Source organism: Eleutherodactylus coqui, chromosome 5 (assembly GCF_035609145.1).
Source record: "Eleutherodactylus coqui strain aEleCoq1 chromosome 5, aEleCoq1.hap1, whole genome shotgun sequence".
NCBI classification, from domain to species: Eukaryota; Metazoa; Chordata; class Amphibia; order Anura; family Eleutherodactylidae; genus Eleutherodactylus; species Eleutherodactylus coqui.
In genome coordinates, this window is record NC_089841.1 from 42,789,778 (window position 1) to 42,811,651 (window position 21,874).

Sequence of the window (21,874 nt, forward strand, 5' to 3'; positions counted from 1 at the left end):
CCAAAACTGAAAGGAGCAGCCGGTGGCTTTCAAAACAGACATTTTGCTTGCAGGTGGCCCCATGGCCCACTTATAGAGCCATTGAGCGGCCAAAGCTACAGAGAACCCCCACAAGTGACCCCATTTTGAAAACTAGACCCCTTAACAAATTCATCTAGGGGTGTACTGCATATTTTGAGCCAGCAGGTTTTGAATAAATCTAAGCAAAGCAGAAGGAAAAAAATTAAGATTTTTGTTTTTCTAGCAATTGTGTAATTTAAAAACAGTTTTTTTTGTACAGCACACACCTGAATGAAGACTTTCACCCCAAAATGGATCTTGCTGTTTGTCATGTGTTCAGACACATACCAGTCTTCTGTCTTTATACACAATGGGGCACAAACCACAAGGAGCATTACACGTTAGCTGTCTTAATTTTTACGTGAACACCATTATCCATTGGATAACGGCGATCATGTGACCAGAGACCGCTGACCGCAAACCCTCGGTCACTGTTCCAGGCTCTCAGCTACCTTCAGTAGCCAGGAGATTTTAAATTTCCCAGGCCCTCCCCACCTTCTGCGCTTGCATCCACCATCTTGCCGACGGGCATATGCACCGAAGCTGGGGAAAGGTCTGCGCATAAGGATCCCGTCAGGGAACATCGCCGGAGGCCTTAGGTAAGTAATTTCACCTCCCCTTATGGATTGGATGAAATTTACATTTTTTTTTCACTTTTACATGATCGCCGTAATCCTTTGGATAGCGGCGATCACGTGACACGGACTAAATACCGTAGCCCTTCCGTGAGATCTCAAGTCCCTCGGCCACGTTTGGTAGCCATGAGCAGGGAGATTTTTAATTACTCCTTCAAGCCGTGGCTTTTGCACATGCGTCTGCCACTTTGGCAACAGGGACGTGTGCAGAAGCCAGGGTAAGGTCCCAGATAAATCCAGGGGGCCTTATGTACGTAATTGCATCTTTCCTCACGAATATGATCCGTGAGGGGAGATGAAACAAGACTTTCTCCACACTTTTATTTTTTACTTTTACATGATCATGTGACCAGGAACGGCATACAGCGGCTCCTGGTGACAGCTCCATGCCCTCGGGTTCTCATGCTAGCCAGCAACAGGGAGTTTTTAAATTTCCCGGCCTTCTGCGCATGCACGTAACACAATGACGCCTGGCGCGCAGAAGACCGGCATCACAGGACACCGTGGAGGATGGGGTTGGGGCGAGGATCCACAGCTCCCCTTATGAATCCAATCCATAAGGGAAGGTGAAATGTTAAATTTTTTTACTTTGTATTGAGTTTAATGTGATCGCCAGTATACCTGCCACCGAAAAAGTTGTATGCACCCCAGAATGGTACCAATAAAAAGGGATAGGCGCCCTCAGCCACAGAAAAAAAAACAAAAAACACCACCATGAGGCCATGGGGTAAAGGCCCTTTTAGACCGAATTATTGTTGGAGGGGGAGATGAACACATGAAAATGAAAGGTAAAAAGGGCTGCGGTAGGAAAGGGTTAAAAAGCTTTTGATGATCAGCTTCCCCCCTCCCATGCAACCTGCAGAGGAAGAACTATGGCGCCACCTGCTATCTGTTGTAGTCTTTATGGCCTTCTAAATTTAATGACACTGTGTGGTATTGTTTATACTCTTGCTTATTATCTGTATGGAAAAATACCCCCACAGCGCCACCTATTGGAAGGCAGCAACACTACAAGTCAATGTTTAAAGGGGTTGTCTCATGAAATCAAGTGGGGGTATACACTTCTGTATGGCCATATTAATGCACTTTGTAATATACATCGTGCATTAATTATGAGCCATACAGAAGTTATTCCACTTACCTGCTCCGTTGCTAGCGTCCCCGTCGCCATGGTTCCGTCTAAATTCGCTGGCGGCTTGCTTTTTTTTCAGCACGAGCCGCTTCAGTGTGCTCCCCGCTACAGCTCTTCTGCGCATGTGCAGAAGAGCTGTCACTTCTCGGGAGCGCGCTGGAGCGGCCATTCTGTACCATCCTCTGTTAGAGGAAGGTGCAGAAACTGGAGCCGCCCAGCTGTCCCGAGAAGCCGCCTAGGTAAGTGATGGGTCGGGGGTGATGTGTCACTAACAGGTGAAGGTCCCAGGCCACAGCGGTAGGCCCCGGAGCCCAGCGCTGGGCTCCGGAACCCAGCGCTGGGCCGAGGGGCCTTCGTCTGTTGTCGGGGGCTAGAGCAGGGGAGCCGGGGGCTAGCGCGGGTTACCTGCTGCCTGGCGGTGGGTGACTGGTCGGCGGCGTTCAATCCCGGGGTCCGGTCGACGGCTGCGGGGCGTCTGTTTGTCAGGGAGACACAGCTGGTAGCGTCTCGGGAGCGCGCACGTCGGGCTACAGCAAGCGACAGGAAAAGAGCCGGCGGCCATCTTGGGGAAATTTTTATAAGTTGCTGAAATGCTGGAACGGTAAGTACAAACCAGCTAGAAAAGTCATTTACAGGGGGGCTTAGTAATGTATGCTTAATTAGGGGGACTGGGCAAGAAAAAAAATTCACTGCTTCCTCGAGACATCTCCTTTAACTGCTTAAGGATGCGGCCCCTTTTTTTTTGGGGGGGGGGGGGGTCCTACACCCTTTCCTTGTAAAATTCAGTAACTTATTTATCCATCGACAAGTGTCCTGACAGCCTGGTTTTTTGTAGGACAAGTTTTGTATTTTTTAGTGGAGTGAAATGTGAGGGGAAACAAAAAAAAACAAACAAAAATGAAATTCCGCCATTTTTGGGTGCGTCTTGTTTCTACGGCGTACATACTGCAGCAAAAATGACCTGATAACTTTATTCTATGGGTCAATACAACTCCAACAATACCAAAATTATAGTTTGGCTTTTTTTGCTGTACTACTCTTTATATTTTTTTTCAAAGAGATTTAATTTTTTATTACTTTCTGCTGCCATAACTTTTATTTTTCCGTCAGCTTTGCGAGGGCTCATTTTTTTCCCAGTAGTTTTTATTAGTTCCATTTTTGAATACATACAACTATTTGATTACTTTTTATTACATTTTTTCTTAGAGACGAAGGGACCATAAAAGTGCAATTCTGGGGGTGAGGGGTAGAGGACTGTTGTGGGCGGGTGTCTGCTCTAATTGTGTGGAGCAGGATCAACCCGCGATTCCCCAGTCATACATACCATGTAACGGTACGCCCTGTAGCGTTAAGGGGTGAACGGGGTTTTTCCAGGAAGAATACTATTGAGGACCTATCCCCACCGCTGACAGCGCGGAAGTCTCTGTGCTGACCTCTGTAGTGGCAGATGCTTGATGCCAATGAGCGCTGTCAGCGGATGCACAATCAGCTGATTGGTCGGGGTCCTGATCAGTTGACCCCAGCCAATCAACTATTGATGACCTAACCTGAGGCGGGGTCACCAATGGCAACCTAGGGGCCTTCAGAAGGCGTTCTTATAGCAGGAGGGTGTTCGGAGCCTTTGTTTGCTAATCAGGACATTTTACATAAAGCTGTAAGAATTGACATTTAAAGGGGTTACATTCACCCTGATCGCGGCTGTTGCAGGCAGGAGGTAAGCTTCAAAGACAGCCAGCATCTGCCATGTATGGAGCGGGATTGGCCCCTAATACTGCTGTATAGAAACCCTGTAAATATACCACTGCCAACTTGGCGCTCTCCTCAAGCAGGAACTTTCCCCCAGAACCCCATTTATCTGGACACTCAAGACCCCTTTACACGTGAGAATCAGGGTATATGATGACCATCCTGCATCCTGATGAGGTACAATCTATTCTGCCGTGGACCCCAAGCTGTGACGCTCCAGCCTTACTCCCCATAAATGCTGCATGTTACTCCATGTAGCCTAGTATATACGCTGTATACCAAGGTCCTCATCTCTCTGTGTCCCTTTAAGCAGATTATACACAAGTATCAGGCCTGTATGCAACGCTTCTAGAGAGCAGCAGTGCTGGCAGCCAGATACGGACTAATTATAGTCACATGGTATGACGCCAGTCATCCAGGAGCGGTGCCCGCTGTCCTTGTGAGGGGGAGGATGATGGGCACTCACCCGGCATTGTTGCTCACGGCTGTTATCCCCTTCACACCAGTTTTAAGGAGACCCCCAATAAGGTTCTCTGGGATTCCACACAAACCGAAACCTGAGGAAAAAAAAAAAAAACAAGCAGAACTATCAGAGGGACATCTTCCATGATTAGTACCCCGAGGAGGAGGGGTGGGATGGAAAGTGTTAATGCGCTGTTAGATTTCACTTCTGAACCCCCAATTCATCAGATTAGTGACCACTACATGTCCGGCTCTGCTGCTCCGTACAGGAGGCTACACCATATATTTAGTGCACTGGTTCAAGCCCTTAATGCGCCATAAGGTACAGATACATCATGGAGGTTTGGGGTCTGTGTGAAGAGTGATCGGGGCTCGATCCCGCTCCATACAATATGGGTGTCCCGCAACGACCCTTTAAATGCCGTGATTGGAGGTTGGGTGATGAGATTGCAGAGTGCTAGTCGGTGCCATGGCAGCAGTGGGCCTAGTGAAAGCTCCCAGGGCTGCCATTGCAGATTGCCCATCACACCATCCCTGAGGCGTGGCTTCATAGGCTGCCTGTTACATCGTGGGATAATGTATTACATCACTCTGCAGGAGCGATCAGACCACCACAAGTTCAGATTCCCTGGGGGGAATTTAAAGAAATAAATAAAAAAATGAATTTTAAAGTTTTTAAAAAAAATTAAAAAAAAAAAAAAACCACCACACATTTGGTATCACTGGAACCATAACGTTGCAATCTAACAAAGAAACACATTACTTATCCCACATGGTGAATGTTGGCAAAAGAAAAAAAAACACAATGCCAGAATTGCACTTTTTTTGGTCCAAGAAATAAATGTAATAAAAAGCGATTAAAAAGTTGTATGAACTCCAAAGTGATGCCAATAGTAAGTACAGGAGGTCCAGCAGTAAGTGATCCCGCGCACAACCAGCAATGGAAAAAGGCGGCCGCGGATAATTGGATTCATTTTTCCAAAAATATATATTTTTTAGAGTGGTACAGAAAAAAAACACCAAACACCTTCTGTAAACGCTGGATCTTCACAACCGCACCGCCCCACGGTGAAGAGATATCATGTCATCTCTGCTGCAGTATAAACACCACTGAAACAAGTCAACCCCCCAAAGAGGCGCGAATTGCAGGGTTTATTCTCCCATTTCACTCAAAAATGTTTTTCAAGTTCCTCAGCATATGATGTGGATTGATTAAAAAAAAAAAAATAACCAATTATTTAATTACAAGTGGGTGGGTGGCATGTCCTTAAGAGGTTAAATGGATGGTCCAGGGATAGACCAACATGGCTGCTTTCTTCCAAACCAGGCACTACTCTGAGCTGCAATACCAGACACAACACATGGACAGAGGGTGGCGCTGTGTTTGGAAGGAAGCAGCAATGTTTTTCTAACCTTAGACAACACCAGAAGGCTACATTCACACGGACAAGCCCAATATCGGGCAGAGGAACTAGTCCTGATATCGTGCTTGCCAATATGCAATTTTTTTTTTTTTTTTTTTTACGGCAATGTGATAAGTTTTGGATTTATCAAAAAATATATGGCGCTGGCCATGGTGAGAGCCGGATTCATGCTCCTGCATGTGGAATCTGACCCGTCCACGCAACCCCGGCCTAACGCAGTTTTCCCTAATCCCACGCATTGTAGATTTACGGCGGATATCACAGGGGAGGATATAGAGCTGCGCCTGAGCCATATGCTGCGCGTGTTAGCGATGTATTACAGCTGCACTCTGCAGCAAAGGCCAGGATCAGAGATCATGCTGAAGCAAGACTCCGAGCGGGCCGGCAGGTTGGTGGGGGAGGGGGGTAAGGGGTGGAGCAGGGAAAATACTGAACGTATAATTTAGATTTTCTTCAGCGATTTTTAATTCTCGGGAATATACTGAGCCATCCTAGTTCTGGACAGAGCCAAGTAAACAGGTTTGTGTCTAGAGGTCCATTTAGAGAGGACGAATGTCAGACAAACGATGCCCAACACTCGTCCCTGTGTCCCCTCTCTCCCTTGCTGCTTCACGGGAGCTAGTATAGCCGACTCGCTCAGAAAGCGGCCAGCAGGGGGGCAGGGAGGCTGCAGATGATTTCTCTCCTCACGCTCCCCCACCCCTCTCCATTGACGTAACATAGCGGCCGTTCAGTTCTGAATGGTTGCCATTTACACTGAACTCTCATTGTTCAGCTTACCGTCCATGGTTTATGTAACTGGGACGATGAGCTGATCATTCAGTGTAAATAGTGGCCGTAACAGCACAGGCTCGCTCTACGAGAGGGCGGGGGGAAAAGGGGCAAGACCCACAGGCTCGCTCTGCGAGAGGGCGGGGGGAAAAGGGGCAAGACCCACGGGCTCGCTCTGCGAGAGGGCGGGGAGCACAGCAAGACCCACGGGCTCGCTCTGCGAGTGGGCGGGGAGCACAGCAAGACCCACGGGCTCGCTCTGCGAGTGGGCGGGGAGCACAGCAAGACCCACGGGCTCGCTCTGCGAGTGGGCGGGGAGCACAGCAAGACCCACGGGCTCGCTCTGCGAGTGGGCGGGGAGGAAAGCAAGACCCACGGGCTCGCTCTACGAGTGGACGGGGGAAAAAGGCAGGACCCACAGACTCGCTCTACGAGTGGACGGGGGAAAAAGGCAGGACCCACAGACTCGCTCTGCGAGAGGGCGGGGGGAAAAGGGGCAAGACCCACGGGCTCGCTCTGCGAGAGGGCGGGGAGCACAGCAAGACCCACGGGCTCGCTCTGCGAGTGGGCGGGGAGCACAGCAAGACCCACGGGCTCGCTCTGCGAGTGGGCGGGGAGCACAGCAAGACCCACGGGCTCGCTCTGCGAGTGGGCGGGGAGCACAGCAAGACCCACGGGCTCGCTCTGCGAGTGGGCGGGGAGCACAGCAAGACCCACGGGCTCGCTCTGCGAGTGGGCGGGGAGGAAAGCAAGACCCACGGGCTCGCTCTGCGAGTGGGCGGGGAGGAAAGCAAGACCCACGGGCTCGCTCTACGAGTGGACGGGGGAAAAAGGCAGGACCCACAGACTCGCTCTACGAGTGGACGGGGGAAAAAGGCAGGACCCACAGACTCGCTCTACGAGTGGACGGGGGAAAAAGGCAGGACCCACAGACTCGCTCTACGAGTGGACGGGGGAAAAAGGCAGGACCCACAGACTCGCTCTACGAGTGGACGGGGGAAAAAGGCAGGACCCACAGACTCGCTCTACGAGTGGACGGGGGAAAAAGGCAGGACCCACAGACTCGCTCTACGAGTGGACGGGGGAAAAAGGCAGGACCCACAGACTCGCTCTACGAGTGGACGGGGGAAAAAGGCAGGACCCACAGACTCGCTCTACGAGTGGACGGGGGAAAAAGGCAGGACCCACAGACTCGCTCTACGAGTGGACGGGGGAAAAAGGCAGGACCCACAGACTCGCTCTACGAGTGGACGGGGGAAAAAGGCAGGACCCACAGACTCGCTCTACGAGTGGACGGGGGAAAAAGGCAGGACCCACAGACTCGCTCTACGAGTGGACGGGGGAAAAAGGCAGGACCCACAGACTCGCTCTACGAGTGGACGGGGGAAAAAGGCAGGACCCACAGACTCGCTCTACGAGTGGACGGGGGAAAAAGGCAGGACCCACAGACTCGCTCTACGAGTGGACGGGGGAAAAAGGCAGGACCCACAGACTCGCTCTACGAGTGGACGGGGGAAAAAGGCAGGACCCACAGACTCGCTCTACGAGTGGACGGGGGAAAAAGGCAGGACCCACAGACTCGCTCTACGAGTGGACGGGGGAAATAGCAAGACTCACAGGCTCTGTGCGAGTTGTGGCAGTAGATAAGAGCTGTTTTCATATTAGAGAACTAGCCATCCCTGACCTCAGCCCTCCCCTCTATGTTCTCTAGCCACAGATAAACCTGGCAGATCAATTTTAACAAATTCCATAAGACGCTTCAGAAAAGAAATAAGACAAGGAAGTTTACCGCCAACCAGCAGAGTGGCGCCATCCGGGATGTCCTTCACGGCCTCCACCGGATCACTGTAGTACTTAGCATTGTGTGAACTGGATGTAGAGAAGTGACAAGCGCAGACCTGAAATCACAGAAGTCTATGAGTGGAAGGAAAGCAGGATGACCCCAAACACCCCAATTCGTTAATATTACTGTAATTATAATAATGTGCCAAAGGCCTCCAGCACAGTAGTGCTAGGTGTGACTTGTGTCCAGGAGACCCGGCACAACTCGTATCGTACGGCACACAGACAGCGGTCCCAGTGCCGTCCGACATACATGGATACAGCACATCAACATGCATTGGCACGTCCCATTTCCCGTCAGTGTGCACGTCCTCATTGGCTTATAACAGGGTAGTACGTAGTCAGTGGATTAAAGGGGTTTTCCAGGCAGTGATGGCTGTCAGTGACGGGATACATCGGGGTCGGAGCAGAAGCTGCTGTTTCCACCTGTGTGGTGGCCTGCACTCGACATCAATGAGAGCTGCGCCTGCAGTTACCAGTGCCGGCCACTACTCAGGGGTCAGAGCAGCGGCTTTCCCTCCAACACCAATGCATCCCGCACTGACAGCCGGCGCTGCCTGGAAAACCCTTTTAACATGGCCAGCACCCAACCTGAAATATTGTAGCGCGCAGCCAGCTGAACATACACCGAGGCCGACTAGATCTAATGGCTACAAGTCCAACAGCAGCAGTCACACGTCACCGCCACGTCTGGCCCGAGGGGGCAGACACACGTCCGCCCCGAGGGGGGCAGACACACGTCCCCCGCCACGTCCGGCCCGAGGGGGGCAGACACACGTCCCCCGCCACGTCCGGCCCGAGGGGGGCAGACACACGTCCCCCGCCACGTCCGGCCCGAGGGGGGCAGACACACGTCCCCCGCCACGTCCGGCCCGAGGGGGGCAGACACACGTCCCCCGCCACGTCCGGCCCGAGGGGGGCAGACACACGTCCCCCGCCACGTCCGGCCCGAGGGGGGCAGACACACGTCCCCCGCCACGTCCGGCCCGAGGGGGGCAGACACACGTCCCCCGCCACGTCCGGCCCGAGGGGGGCAGACACACGTCCCCCGCCACGTCCGGCCCGAGGGGGGCAGACACACGTCCCCCGCCACGTCCGGCCCGAGGGGGGCAGACACACGTCCCCCGCCACGTCCGGCCCGAGGGGGGCAGACACACGTCCCCCGCCACGTCCGGCCCGAGGGGGGCAGACACACGTCCCCCGCCACGTCCGGCCCGAGGGGGGCAGACACACGTCCCCCGCCACGTCCGGCCCGAGGGGGGCAGACACACGTCCCCCGCCACGTCCGGCCCGAGGGGGGCAGACACACGTCCCCCGCCACGTCCGGCCCGAGGGGGGCAGACACACGTCCCCCGCCACGTCCGGCCCGAGGGGGGCAGACACACGTCCCCCGCCACGTCCGGCCCGAGGGGGGCAGACACACGTCCCCCGCCACGTCCGGCCCGAGGGGGGCAGACACACGTCCCCCGCCACGTCCGGCCCGAGGGGGGCAGACACACGTCCCCCGCCACGTCCGGCCCGAGGGGGGCAGACACACGTCCCCCGCCACGTCCGGCCCGAGGGGGGCAGACACACGTCCCCCGCCACGTCCGGCCCGAGGGGGGCAGACACACGTCCCCCGCCACGTCCGGCCCGAGGGGGGCAGACACACGTCCCCCGCCACGTCCGGCCCGAGGGGGGCAGACACACGTCCCCCGCCACGTCCGGCCCGAGGGGGGCAGACACACGTCCCCCGCCACGTCCGGCCCGAGGGGGGCAGACACACGTCCCCCGCCACGTCCGGCCCGAGGGGGGCAGACACACGTCCCCCGCCACGTCCGGCCCGAGGGGGCAGACACACGTCCCCCGCCACGTCCGGCCCGAGGGGGCAGACACACGTCCCCCGCCACGTCCGGCCCGAGGGGGCAGACACACGTCCCCCGCCACGTCCGGCCCGAGGGGGCAGACACACGTCCCCCGCCACGTCCGGCCCGAGGGGGCAGACACACGTCCCCCGCCACGTCCGGCCCGAGGGGGCAGACACACGTCACCCGCCACGTCCGGCCCGAGGGGGCAGACACACGTCACCCGCCACGTCCGGCCCGAGGGGGCAGACACACGTCACCCGCCACGTCCGGCCCGAGGGGGCAGACACACGTCACCGCCACGTCCGGCCCGAGGGTGCAGACACACGTCACCGCCACGTCCGGCCTGAGGGTGCAGACACACGTCACCGCCACGTCTGGCCTGAGGGTGCAGACACACGTCACCGCCACGTCTGGCCTGAGGGTGCAGACACACGTCACCGCCAGGTCTGGCCTGAGGGTGCAGTCACACGTCACCGCCAGGTGCGGCCTGAGGGTGCAGTCACAGGCTGCCGCTGGGTCAAGGATCTGCAGTAATGTGTGAATGGTGCTTTAGGACAGCGTCACGCACCATAAGAGACAAGCGACGCAATCAGATTATACCACAAATCAGTGAGAGTCATGGCAAGAATCTGCAACCAAAGCTTTACAGGACAATAAGTACTTTTAATCAACTTGGTGTATGGAGGGAGGGGGGAGGGGGAGGGGGTTCTGTTGGGCAATAAGATCATGAGCCGCTGGTTTTCGGCAGATTTGAAGGATTATAGGTGTAAGTGTGTAAAAGGTCACTGTGAGAGTCGTCGCTCCTCATCTGGCGGGGCGGGGGTCACGTATATCAGATCTGGTGGTATAAAAGTTCTCGCAGGTGACATACAGAACTCGTGCCTGTTATACGGCTGGCCTCTGTAAACGACCTTGTGTAGGTAATGACAACAACGGCGGTCGTGAGATCATGTGATCCTGGAAACAAGCGACAGGCAGTGTCACCGCCTGCAGGGAGCGCAGACAGCCGCCAGATAGAATAATCTTTATTTGTATAGCACCAATGTATTACCCCCACCCCAACGCAATGCTGCTTTAACCCCTTTAGTGCCCATTTTGGGCTTAAAGATGCAATGACTTTTTGGGATATTCATCTTCACGTTTCAAAGGCCATAACTCCTTTTTGTTTCTCCGTCACGGCGGCCGGATGAGGCGGCTTGTTGGAGCGACGAGCTGCAGGGTTAGTTGGTGGCACATGAGCCACAATGTATTAGACGTTCTACAGTGAGAGCAGCGGCGCCTACAGCCGGACAATGACGGCTCTATGGGGACAGGCGACTAACAATGATAATCCTCAAACAGCAATTCTTCACCCATCTAGGAAAAAAAAAAAAAAGGCCAAATGAGCGCCGATCAGAGCCCGTTACATTGAGCCAAGAATCCCTGCAATGGGGGCATGCGATGGTTACTACGATTGTTAGTCCAAAAAGAGCTGTGCATTGTACTAAAGCCTAAATGCCAGTCCATATCACATCCTGTATCCAAGCTAGAGGCGGTACAACAGGGTACTAGAGCCTCCATGCCCCCTGTATCACATCTTGTATCCAAGCTAGAGGCGGTACAACAGAGTACTAGAGCCTCCATGCCTGTCTGTATCACATCTTGTATCCAAGCTAGAGGCAGTACAACAGGGTACTAGAGCCTCCATGCCTGTCTGTATCACATCTTGTATCCAAGCTAGAGGCGGTACAACAGGGTACTAGAGCCTCCATGCCTGTCTGTATCACATCTTGTATCCAAGCTAGAGGCGGTACAACAGGGTACTAGAGCCTCCATGCCTGCCGGTATCACATTTGTATCCAAGCTAGAGGCGGTACAACAGGGTACTAGAGCCTCCATGCCTGTCTGTATCACATCTTGTATCCAAGCTAGAGGCGGTACAACAGGGTACTAGAGCCTCCATGCCTGTCTATCACATCTTGTATCCAAGCTAGAGGCGGTACAACAGGGTACTAGAGCCTCCATGCCTGTCTATCACATCTTGTATCCAAGCTAGAGGTGGTACAACAGGGTACTAGAGCCTCCATGCCTGTCTATCACATCTTGTATCCAAGCTAGAGGTGGTACAACAGGGTACTAGAGCCTCCCTACAAGTGTTCATTTCTCCACAATAAATGATGCTTCTGCTCTGATATTGTAAGCCCTCATAACATTACAATCGCACAGCAGTGTTTCCCCCAGCCGACATCTTCTACAGGAGGGTCTGGTTCTTCTAGGGGAGGGTCTGCTTCTTCTCCGGGAGGGTCTGGTGCTCACAGTGAGGCACTCGGACATGTTTTTCATGGCGAAAAATTGCTCCTAAGATCTGATGACATGGCACTGGTTCCTTCGTATGGGTGCGTTCACATTGGCTTTGTTATACTCTGAGGAACAGTCCGGCCTTGTCCACCCGTGGCCAGCCCGCTGTGCTTTTTAAGGCCTGCCACACACAGGCGGTGCTAAAAACGCGCAATTTAAATCACATCGCCCTACCACGTTTTACTTTTGCTGTTGGCAGCATCGTCTGATGTCGGCTTTTAGAACTCCTGATTATTGATGAGGAGCGTTAAACACCCAAAAATACAACATGTACCTCTTGAAAAGCGCCGCAATTGAGCCGCTGTCTGAGCGGGCCCATTGAAGACAATGGGAGTGTTACACCGCGATGTACAGGCCCATTCAGACACAACGATAACCACTCAAAAGATGGTGCTCAAGTGGTGTCCCTGCTTGTCTGCTGCATCCAGCTGTTCCCCCGCTCTAGCACCCCGCTGTTATACAGCCCGGCACTCAGAGCGGAGGATGTAGAAGACAAGCAGGCTGTCCCCGCTTGTCTTCTGCATCCAGATGTTCTCTGCTAGGAGTGCCCGGCTGTTATACAGCTGAGCGCTCCGTGCCGGGTATGGAGAACACAGCTGGACCGCTCTGTTCTTCATACCCAGCTATCATCAGGGAGCGGAATACAGCTGAAACAATAGTATCAGCTGTATTCCGCTGTGAATCCCTGATAACGCTGAAAGACGACGATGAGCGACGGGAGAACAAAAACTGTATGAGGTCAGTAGTTACACAATGATTATCGCTCAAAAGAGGCTTTTGAGCGAATTTTGAGCAACAATCGTGTCTAAATGGGCCTTAAGGTGGGTAAAGATAAGTGCTTGAGGCGTCTCTGGGGGGGCAGGTTGTAATTAGAGGGAAGTTAGTAAGTGGATGGGTTTGTGAAGGAAGTGTTGTGTTTAGCTGGCAGACGATAACCAACCCCCCCCCCCCCCCCAGTGGTTTAAACGACCAGCGACTATCTGTACGCAGGCTGAAACTCTATGACCAATGACCCGTGAAAGAATGGCGCACGATGGCTTGGCATTTACACGTAACGATCAGCGCTCACTTTCGCTCCTGTGAACAGATAGCGAGCAGGGGGGGGCCACTAATAGGCCAGTAATGAGCGCTCGCCACCCAGGCGAAAGGAAGCTTCAAAAGTGGATCTGTTCGATAAAAGAGACTAAACCAGAGGGCAGAAAACCTCTTGGGTTCAGTTCTGCCACCCCAGACAAAAAAAATGGAAGTGCCGGCAAAAAAACCCGCTGTCTGCGCCATATTATTTAAAAAACTAAAACAAAGAACAGAAGAACAAAACTAAACTAACTAAACCTCAGAATATTCCGGGCTAACGGGGAATTTTTTTTCCCCAGTTCCTCCAACAGAACAGCAAAGTGGAAAATAAAACCACTGATGTGAAGGCCTCACTTTACAACCTGGGCACTGGGGGGCGCTCACACGTCACCGATTTCAGTGCGGATCCATTTCACTCCTTCAGTTGGATCTGCGACAAAATTTGCAGCGAATCAGCGACGTGTGAGCGCCCCTTGTGGGTGTATTCAGACAGGGCAGCCGCCTCGCTTCACAGGAGGACAAGAAAAGGTTGGCATTTTACCGCAATCTGGCCAAAAAAAAAACCAAAAAACAGTTTTGAGGTAGATACGGTAAGAAAAAATTAAAAATACAAAAGACACCAAACCTGCCATGACCGTTCTTTCTGTATATACCCGCAGAATACCGCAGTGTACTGAGCGGAGAAGTTCGAAACACGTTTGCGCCAGTTTGTAGGTATTCAAATAAAAAAAAAAAATTTTAAAAAAATTTTAAAAAAAACACACTACCGGTTTTTCACATCTATGGGAAAAACTAATAAACCAATAGAGGCCGTCTTCGTGGAACTGCAGCAAAATAGAGCGCGCTGCATTTTTTTCCCCTCCTCTACTCACAAAATACGCAGAATATATGCCTTTCATTGCGTGCGATTTGCTGCGGACGCCGATCACATATTCTGCAATAGGAATGCGGTCGTGTGCCCATTGCAGTCAGCGGGGGTTGGGGATGCTGGCGTGCGTTTTTGCATGAGCCAAAAGTACCGTAAAATACACAAGTGTGCTAAAAACACCGCCCACAGCGCAAATGCATTAGTAAATGTGCCAACGCCCACGTGACACCAGCCTTATGGGCTTGAGGAAAAATTAAAAATGGCAGCATGACCCGTTTAGGCACGCAGTACGCACGAGTATCGGCTACGGTAATTCACATACACTGCAGATTATATGTATACGCTTGTCAGAGTGCGCCCGTAGGGCGGCTTCACACGGGTGTATCTGCGCACACAAGGGTTCATTTACATTTCAGTATTTTGCGTGTGCGTTTCGGTCGTGTGAAACAGGTGAGTAGACTTAATTTCTGGCACATGGACCACCCTAATATGCGCCAAACATATTACGAGCGGCATATATTTGAATGCTGCGGTTTCGCTCATCGCTATTCAGGACCTTTAAGATCCTGAGCAAATAAATGCATCAAGGTGACCGTCACACACAACCCGCCAGTGTGCCCGTGCCAGGCAAGTGCCATAAAGGCGCCCCTCTGCTGGCACTGTGGGGAAAGTCACTGGGTGTCCCCCTCAGCCATGCCCACAGGGATGTGACTGCTGCCAACACATGCCAAGCTGTGGGCTCACCAAGCATTTGAGGCTGGCAGCCCTGCACAGTCTGCCCCCTGTATCCCGGGCACAGGAGGCTGGCAACCCTGCACCGTCTGCCCCCTGTATCCCGGGCACAGGAGGCTGGCAACCCTGCACCGTCTGCCCCCTGTATCCCGGGCACAGGAGGTTGGCAACCCTGCACCGTCTGCCCCCTGTATCCTGGCACATGAGGCTGGCAGCCCTGTATCCCGGGCACTAGTGACGTCACGGGCAGCTGTCACGGCGCTGTACCCTGCAGGCCGCAGCTGGTACCTTGCTGTGGGCGCCCCATGGCGGGCTCAGGCCTCTCCTGAGGGTCGGCAGGAATCTGCAGGCAGCCATAATCCGAGAGCTTCACCCCACCAATGTACCGGAGGAGGAACAACGGCTGCCAGGAGGAGGGGGGGGGGAGGGACAGGGAGGACGGCCTCCTTATACTGCCGGCCCCCAGCCACCGTGTACTGCCACAACATTAATACCACCTGCTGAGTAATGGGTATAGGGGGTGAGGTATATATATATATATATCAGGGACCGTTCACACAGGATTACACCGCAGGACGCGGTTACGGATTTCTGCAGGTGTGCGGCTGTCTTTGCACAATTGCGCACGGCGTAACGCAATGCCTTGTGCGCATATCGCCATCTTTTACTGTATGGAAAAGTGAATGAACTCGTTGAAATCAGCGGCTCTGCCCTCTGCGCACTCCACGCACAAGTACGCCCATAGGAAGCAGAACTGCGGATTTTGAAGCAGAATTGCGCGCCGTTTTTTTGCCAGTTTTAAATTCAGGAAAGCAGCGGATTTCGGGGAGAGGTTTAGCGCGGCTGGCTGTGCGCCCTTTTCCGTCCCGCACATCTTCAGTTAATCCAGATGAGAACATTATGAGGAATGATGGAGAGTAATTAGCGCTACATGGCGGAAAAAACGCAAACACTTTCGTGCGTTGTTTATCAGATCTGTCTTGGGGCTTATTCACACGACTAAAAGACTTGCGCCGGTTTGGTGCGATGCACATCAAACTTGCATAGATATAAAATCCATTCTTTTGAACGGATGTATTCACATGAGCGACGCTCTCCTCGCCGTATACGGATGTATTCACATGAGCGACCGTCTCCTCGCCGTATACGGATGTATTCACATGAGCAACCGTCTCCTCGCCGTATACGGATGTATTCACATGAGCGACCGTCTCCTCGCCGTATACGGATGTATTCACATGAGCGACCGTCTCCTCGCTGTATACGGATGTATTCACATGAGCGACCGTCTCCTCGCCGTATACGGATGTATTCACATGAGCGACCGTCTCCTCGCCGTATACGGATGTATTCACATGAGCGACCGTCTCCTCGCCGTATACGGATGTATTCACATGAGCGACCGTCTCCTCGCCGTATACGCATGTATTCACATGAGCGACCCTCTCCTCGCCGTATACGGATGTATTCACATGAGCGACCGTCTCCTCGCCGTATACGGATGTATTCACATGAGCGACCGTCTCCTCGCCGTATACGGATGTATTCACATGAGCGACCGTCTCCTCGCCGTATACGGATGTATTCACATGAGCAACCCTCTCCTCACCGTATACGGATGTATTCACATGAGCGACCCTCTCCTCGCCGTATACGGATGTATTCACATGAGCGACCGTCTCCTCGCCGTATACGGATGTATTCACATGAGCGACCGTCTCCTCGCCGTATACGGATGTATTCACATGAGCGACCGTCTCCTCGCCGTATACGGACGTATTCACATGAGCGACCGTCTCCTCGCCGTATACGGATGTATTCACATGAGCGACCGTCTCTTCGCCGTATACGGATGTATTCACATGAGCGACCGTCTCCTCGCCGTATACGGATGTATTCACATGAGCGACCCTCTCCTCGCCGTACATGGATGTATTCACATGAGCGACCGTCTCCTCGCCGAATACGGATGTATTCACATGAGCGACCGTCTCCTCGCCGTATACGGATGTATTCACATGAGCGACCCTCTCCTCGCCGTATACGGATGTATTCACATGAGCGACCCTCTCCTCGCCGTATACGGATGTATTCACATGAGCGACCCTCTCCTCGCCGTATACGGATGTATTCACATGAGCGACCCTCTCCTCGCCGTATACGGATGTATTCACATGAGCGACCGTCTCCTCGCCGTATACGGATGTATTCACATGAGCGACCGTCTCCTCGCCGTATACGGATGTATTCACATGAGCGACCGTCTCCTCGCCGTATACGGATGTATTCACATGTGCGACGCTCTCCTCGCCGTATACGGATGTATTCACATGAGCGACGCTCTCCTCGCCGTATACGGATGTAGTCACATGAGCGACCGTCTCCTCGCCGTATACGGATGTATTCACATGAGCGACGCTCTCCTCGCCGTATACGGATGTAGTCACATGAGCGACCGTCTCCTCGCCGTATACGGATGTATTCACATGAGCGACGCTCTCCTCGCCGTATACGGATGTAGTCACATGAGCGACCGTCTCCTCGCCGTATACGGATGTATTCACATGAGCGACCGTCTCCTCGCCGTATACGGATGTATTCACATGAGCGACGCACTCCTCTCCGTATACGGATGTATTCACATGAGCAACCGTCTCCTCGCCGTATACGGATGTATTCACATGAGCAACCGTCTCCTCGCCGTATACGGATGTATTCACATGAGCGACCGTCTCCTCGCCGTATACGGATGTATTCACATGAGCGACCGTCTCCTCGCCGTATCGCTGCGGGGAAATAAAAAAAAAAATCGCAACACGTTCTATATTGGGCCAAGCTCACACGACCGTATAGAAATTGCGTACTGCGTGGGCGCTGTACGCCCGGGAGATATGTTGCAGTTACTGCCGTACGCAGTTCTGCTCACAGCGTGTCAAAATTGCGTAATCTGAATGCGCAAATTAGAACGCAGCATTTTCCTGTTTTGCCGCATATATATACACAAAATACAGCCCATTGTTCCCTATTTTCGCCCATACACCCGCTGCCCATACGTAATTACATTGTGTGCGGGTTACGGGTGTACGCGGCATCGCTAAGCAACGGTGCGGGAAATATAAACAGCTGTGCTGCACATGGCCGTCTGCGCAGTACAATTTTGCCGCCGTACGCAGGGCCACGGCCGGGTTCACAGCTATAAAATGCAGCGTGAGCCCCGCAGGGTTTTACGCTTCAGCCGCGCCAGCCCGGCCTTCGGGCGCTCCTGCGGAAGGCATCGTCCTTTGTTTTCAATGGGTCCTTGAAAGAAATTCCTTGACACCCGCACGCCATTGAAGACAGTGGGCGGCGGTCGCTATCTCTTCACGCACGACAATGTACGTTTCAAGCAAAAGCGCATCGCTGCGTGTAAATGTAGCCTAATAGACTGTCTGTTGCCCGTAGCAACCCATCGCAGCGCAGCTTCTATTTTACCTCAGTATTACAAAGCAGCGGCACACTGATTAGTTGCTTTTCCATATCAAAAAACATCAAAGCAGGTTTTTGCTCGGATTCAGCGGTGTATCCGCAGCGGGTTACAGCCGCCCGTAAGCGCTCCTCTCACCTAAGAATACCGCATGCTGAGCACACCATCACCGATACAAGGCGCCACCGCTGGTCAATTCTGTATCACCTCACTAGAGGCTGCCGGTGGGGGCGCGCTGAATAGAAGGTGTAGTAGGCGGTATACTAGATGGTATAGAAGGCAGTGTACTAAATGGTATAGTAGGCGCTGTACTAGGTGGTATAGTAGGCGGTATACTAGATGGTATAGTAGGTGGTATACTAGATGATATAATAGGCGGTGTGCTAGATGGTATAGTAGGCGGTATACTAGATGGTATAGTAGGCAATGTACTGGATGGTATAGTAGGCAGTATACTAGGTGGTATAGTAGGCGGTATACTAGTTGGTATAGTAGGCGGAATACTAGATGATATAGTAGGCGGTATACTAGATGGTATAGTAGGCGGTATACTAGATGGTATAGTAGGCGCTATACTAGATGGTATAGTAGGAGGTGTACTATATGGTATAGTAGGCAGTATACTAGGTGGTATAGTAGGCGGTATACTAGTTGGTATAGTAGGCGGAATACTAGATGATATAGTAGGCGGTATACTAGATGGTATAGTAGGTGGTATACTAGATGGTATAGTAGGCGGTATACTAGATGGTATAGTAGGCGCTATACTAGATGGTATAGGAGGCGGTATACTAGATGGTATAGTAGGCAGTGTACTAGATGGTATAGTAGGCGGTATACTAGATGGTATAGTAGGTGGTATACTAGATGGTATAGTAGGCAGTGTACTAGATGGTATAGTAGGCAGTGTACTAGATGGTATAGCAGGCGGTGTACTAGATGGTATAGTAGGCGGTGTACTAGATGGTATAGTAGGCGGTGTACTAGATGGTATAGTAGGCGGTGTACTAGATGGTATAGCAGGCGGTATACTAGGTGGTATAGTAGGCAGAATACTAGATGATATTGTAGGCGGTATACTAGATGGTATAGTAGGCGGTGTACTAGATGGTATAGTAGGTGGTATACTAGATGGTATAGTAGGTGGTATACTAGATGGTATAGTAGGCGGTATACTAGATGGTATAGTAGGTGGTATACTGATCTGGATTATGATTTCTCCAGCAGGCTTTGGGGTATTTTGTCGCTTTCCGAATTGAGTATCGTGTGCACACATCGACCAGAATCAGACACAAATGCTGGTCTAAAACCGGGAGAGTCTCTACAATGTGTAGAGGCTCAGGCTTTTTATTATAACACATGACAACCGCCCTTCAATGGGCGTGCAACAGATTACATCAGTAACATATAAGATTCTCATTTGTTGGATCATATAGAATCCCCCACCTCTCTGCCCACCCTCTCTCACGTCCGCCATAGTATGGACTTGGTCCTAGCTCCAGTCATGTCTGTGTATAAGCAAGTCTTATCAACATGTGCTCAGGCTGAAGCAATTCCTTTGTTGTAGAAGTTTCAGGATGGGAGGGGTGAAGAAGTGCTAATTCAACACTCAGTGTTGGTCACAGGATATAAGGATATACACATAACACTATGGCCCTTAAGTCTTAGAAGCTGGTTGTGCAACTTGTGTAACTTCTATGTACTTAACTAACATTAGATCAGACATCCATTGTCTAGCAAATACTATGATTAGATTGTGTGTGTGTCCTTTAAACTCCTGAGCTAAAAATTCATTACAACAGCAAAATACATTTGGGTTATATTAATCGATAGACATTTTATACCAAAATAATCATCATGTCTATCACAATCCCCCCTTAAAATGTCTATCCTCTAATTCTCTATCTAATTTTCACAGTTTTCTGCGCATGAGCCTATAATCGGAGCGCGTTGAAGGTTCGTTTTAGGGTCTTCAAGGGGGTGTAGGACTTGTCCACTCCTTCTGGGGATGCATTCAGCAAACTCATGGTGGGGGCGGCTTTTCCAGCATCAGTTTCACAGGTCTCTCTGACACAGGGGATAACACAGCAGACTAGAACAGAAAAGGTAACCATCAGTTCACATACAACAGCGACGCCCGTCTGTGCCAGGATCCTTTACCACCCGCTCATCCATGGCGAGTGCTGGTCCCAAAAGTTAGCTCTTTTTAGTTAGTGCGGTCAGCTTCTTAATGACAACTGCGTCTTTACCCGCGGGTCACGTGTCGTCTAGGATGTAGGTACAACAAGTCTCCCCTATCATCTTACAGACACTCCCCTTTTTAGCTAAAGTCATATCTAAGGTCACTCTATTTTAAAAAAAGTCATAGTCGAGGTAGGTCCTATTGGTCGACTAGTCCCTATAAGGCATCTCTAGTATAATTTATAAACCACTGCTAATTATAATAAACATAATTAATCCAGTCAACATTTATTTACTCTAATGATCAGGAAAATGGACTCGAATCTAGTTTTAACTTGATCTCTAATTTTTAAAACTTGTCAGGTACCCCCCTTGGCTATCCTATGACGTCAATGTACACGTGTAGATCAAAACTACCACCAGGGGTCTCTCTTCTCGCTCTAGCATAATGTTACAATACTAGTAGCGTGAACAGGTACGCACGGCGTGGGACTCCCTAATCTTCACCCACACCAATGTCCCTCCTGGAGATAGTCCTAATGGTGAACACGTCCAAGTCGCCTCACCCTTGCGTCAGGGTTTTCCCACTGCCCATAAGTCTCTACTCCTAGGAGGGGGGGATCCCTACCTTACCTCAGAGGGAGGCCATGGATTCCCTGGGCTCATTTCCGGGCATCCATACCCTCTATCTGTACAAGTTAACACCCCACAGGGTGTGCCCTCGCCGGAACCTAAGGTCTTCTGCACTATCCCTTGGCAAATGGGAATTCCACTGACAATCCATCTTAGGAGATCGGGGCAGGCACAGTACTAGTACATTTCTCCTTTTCTTTGGTAGCGTATGTGGTTGGCATTATCGGAACTGGCTCTTCATCTTTTTAAACAAGGGAAACGTTGGTGTCTGACAGGATGTGGAGGAGCATAAGGGCTTTACTAAGGCACACTCCCCTGTCCAATTACCCTCCAGGCGGGTCCTCTACCTCATGTCTCCACAAAGCCAGTAAACGTCTCCTAAGGACTGGACCTGATTCTGCATCTATTCCCCTCCTATCATACTGTAGGAGGAGCAATACCCGTTGGTGAGTTCCCCAAAAATCTCCCTCCACCCTGCCTATTTGCCTGGCAGGTGTAGTTTCCAGGGTAGTCAGTAATACTCTCTCCGGTGCAAAACACTTAAGTAGTTATAGAGTATTCCTTCTTCCATTTCTCACGGACAGTGTAATTAGCGGAAATGTTCGTGAAGAGACTAATAAACCACTCTTCAGCATCTACAGGGAGATTTAGGGGGACCATCCCCGAG

The 21,874-nt window shown here is 51.9% G+C and overlaps 1 protein-coding gene across 1 annotated transcript in view; it reads right to left on the reverse strand.

Moving 5' to 3' along the window:
* OXCT1 (3-oxoacid CoA-transferase 1) overlaps positions 1–15,365 on the reverse strand; it is an 83,937-nt gene extending 68,572 nt beyond the window's left edge. Inside the window, exons 1-3 of the mRNA XM_066604853.1 lie at positions 15,219–15,365; positions 8,020–8,128; positions 4,040–4,130 (exon numbers count right to left, since the gene is read on the reverse strand). Coding sequence (XP_066460950.1) covers positions 4,040–4,130; positions 8,020–8,128; positions 15,219–15,287 — 269 coding nt within the window. The 5' untranslated portion in view covers positions 15,288–15,365. The remainder of the gene's footprint in view (positions 1–4,039; positions 4,131–8,019; positions 8,129–15,218) is intronic.
* Positions 15,366–21,874: the final 6,509 nt, after the last annotated feature.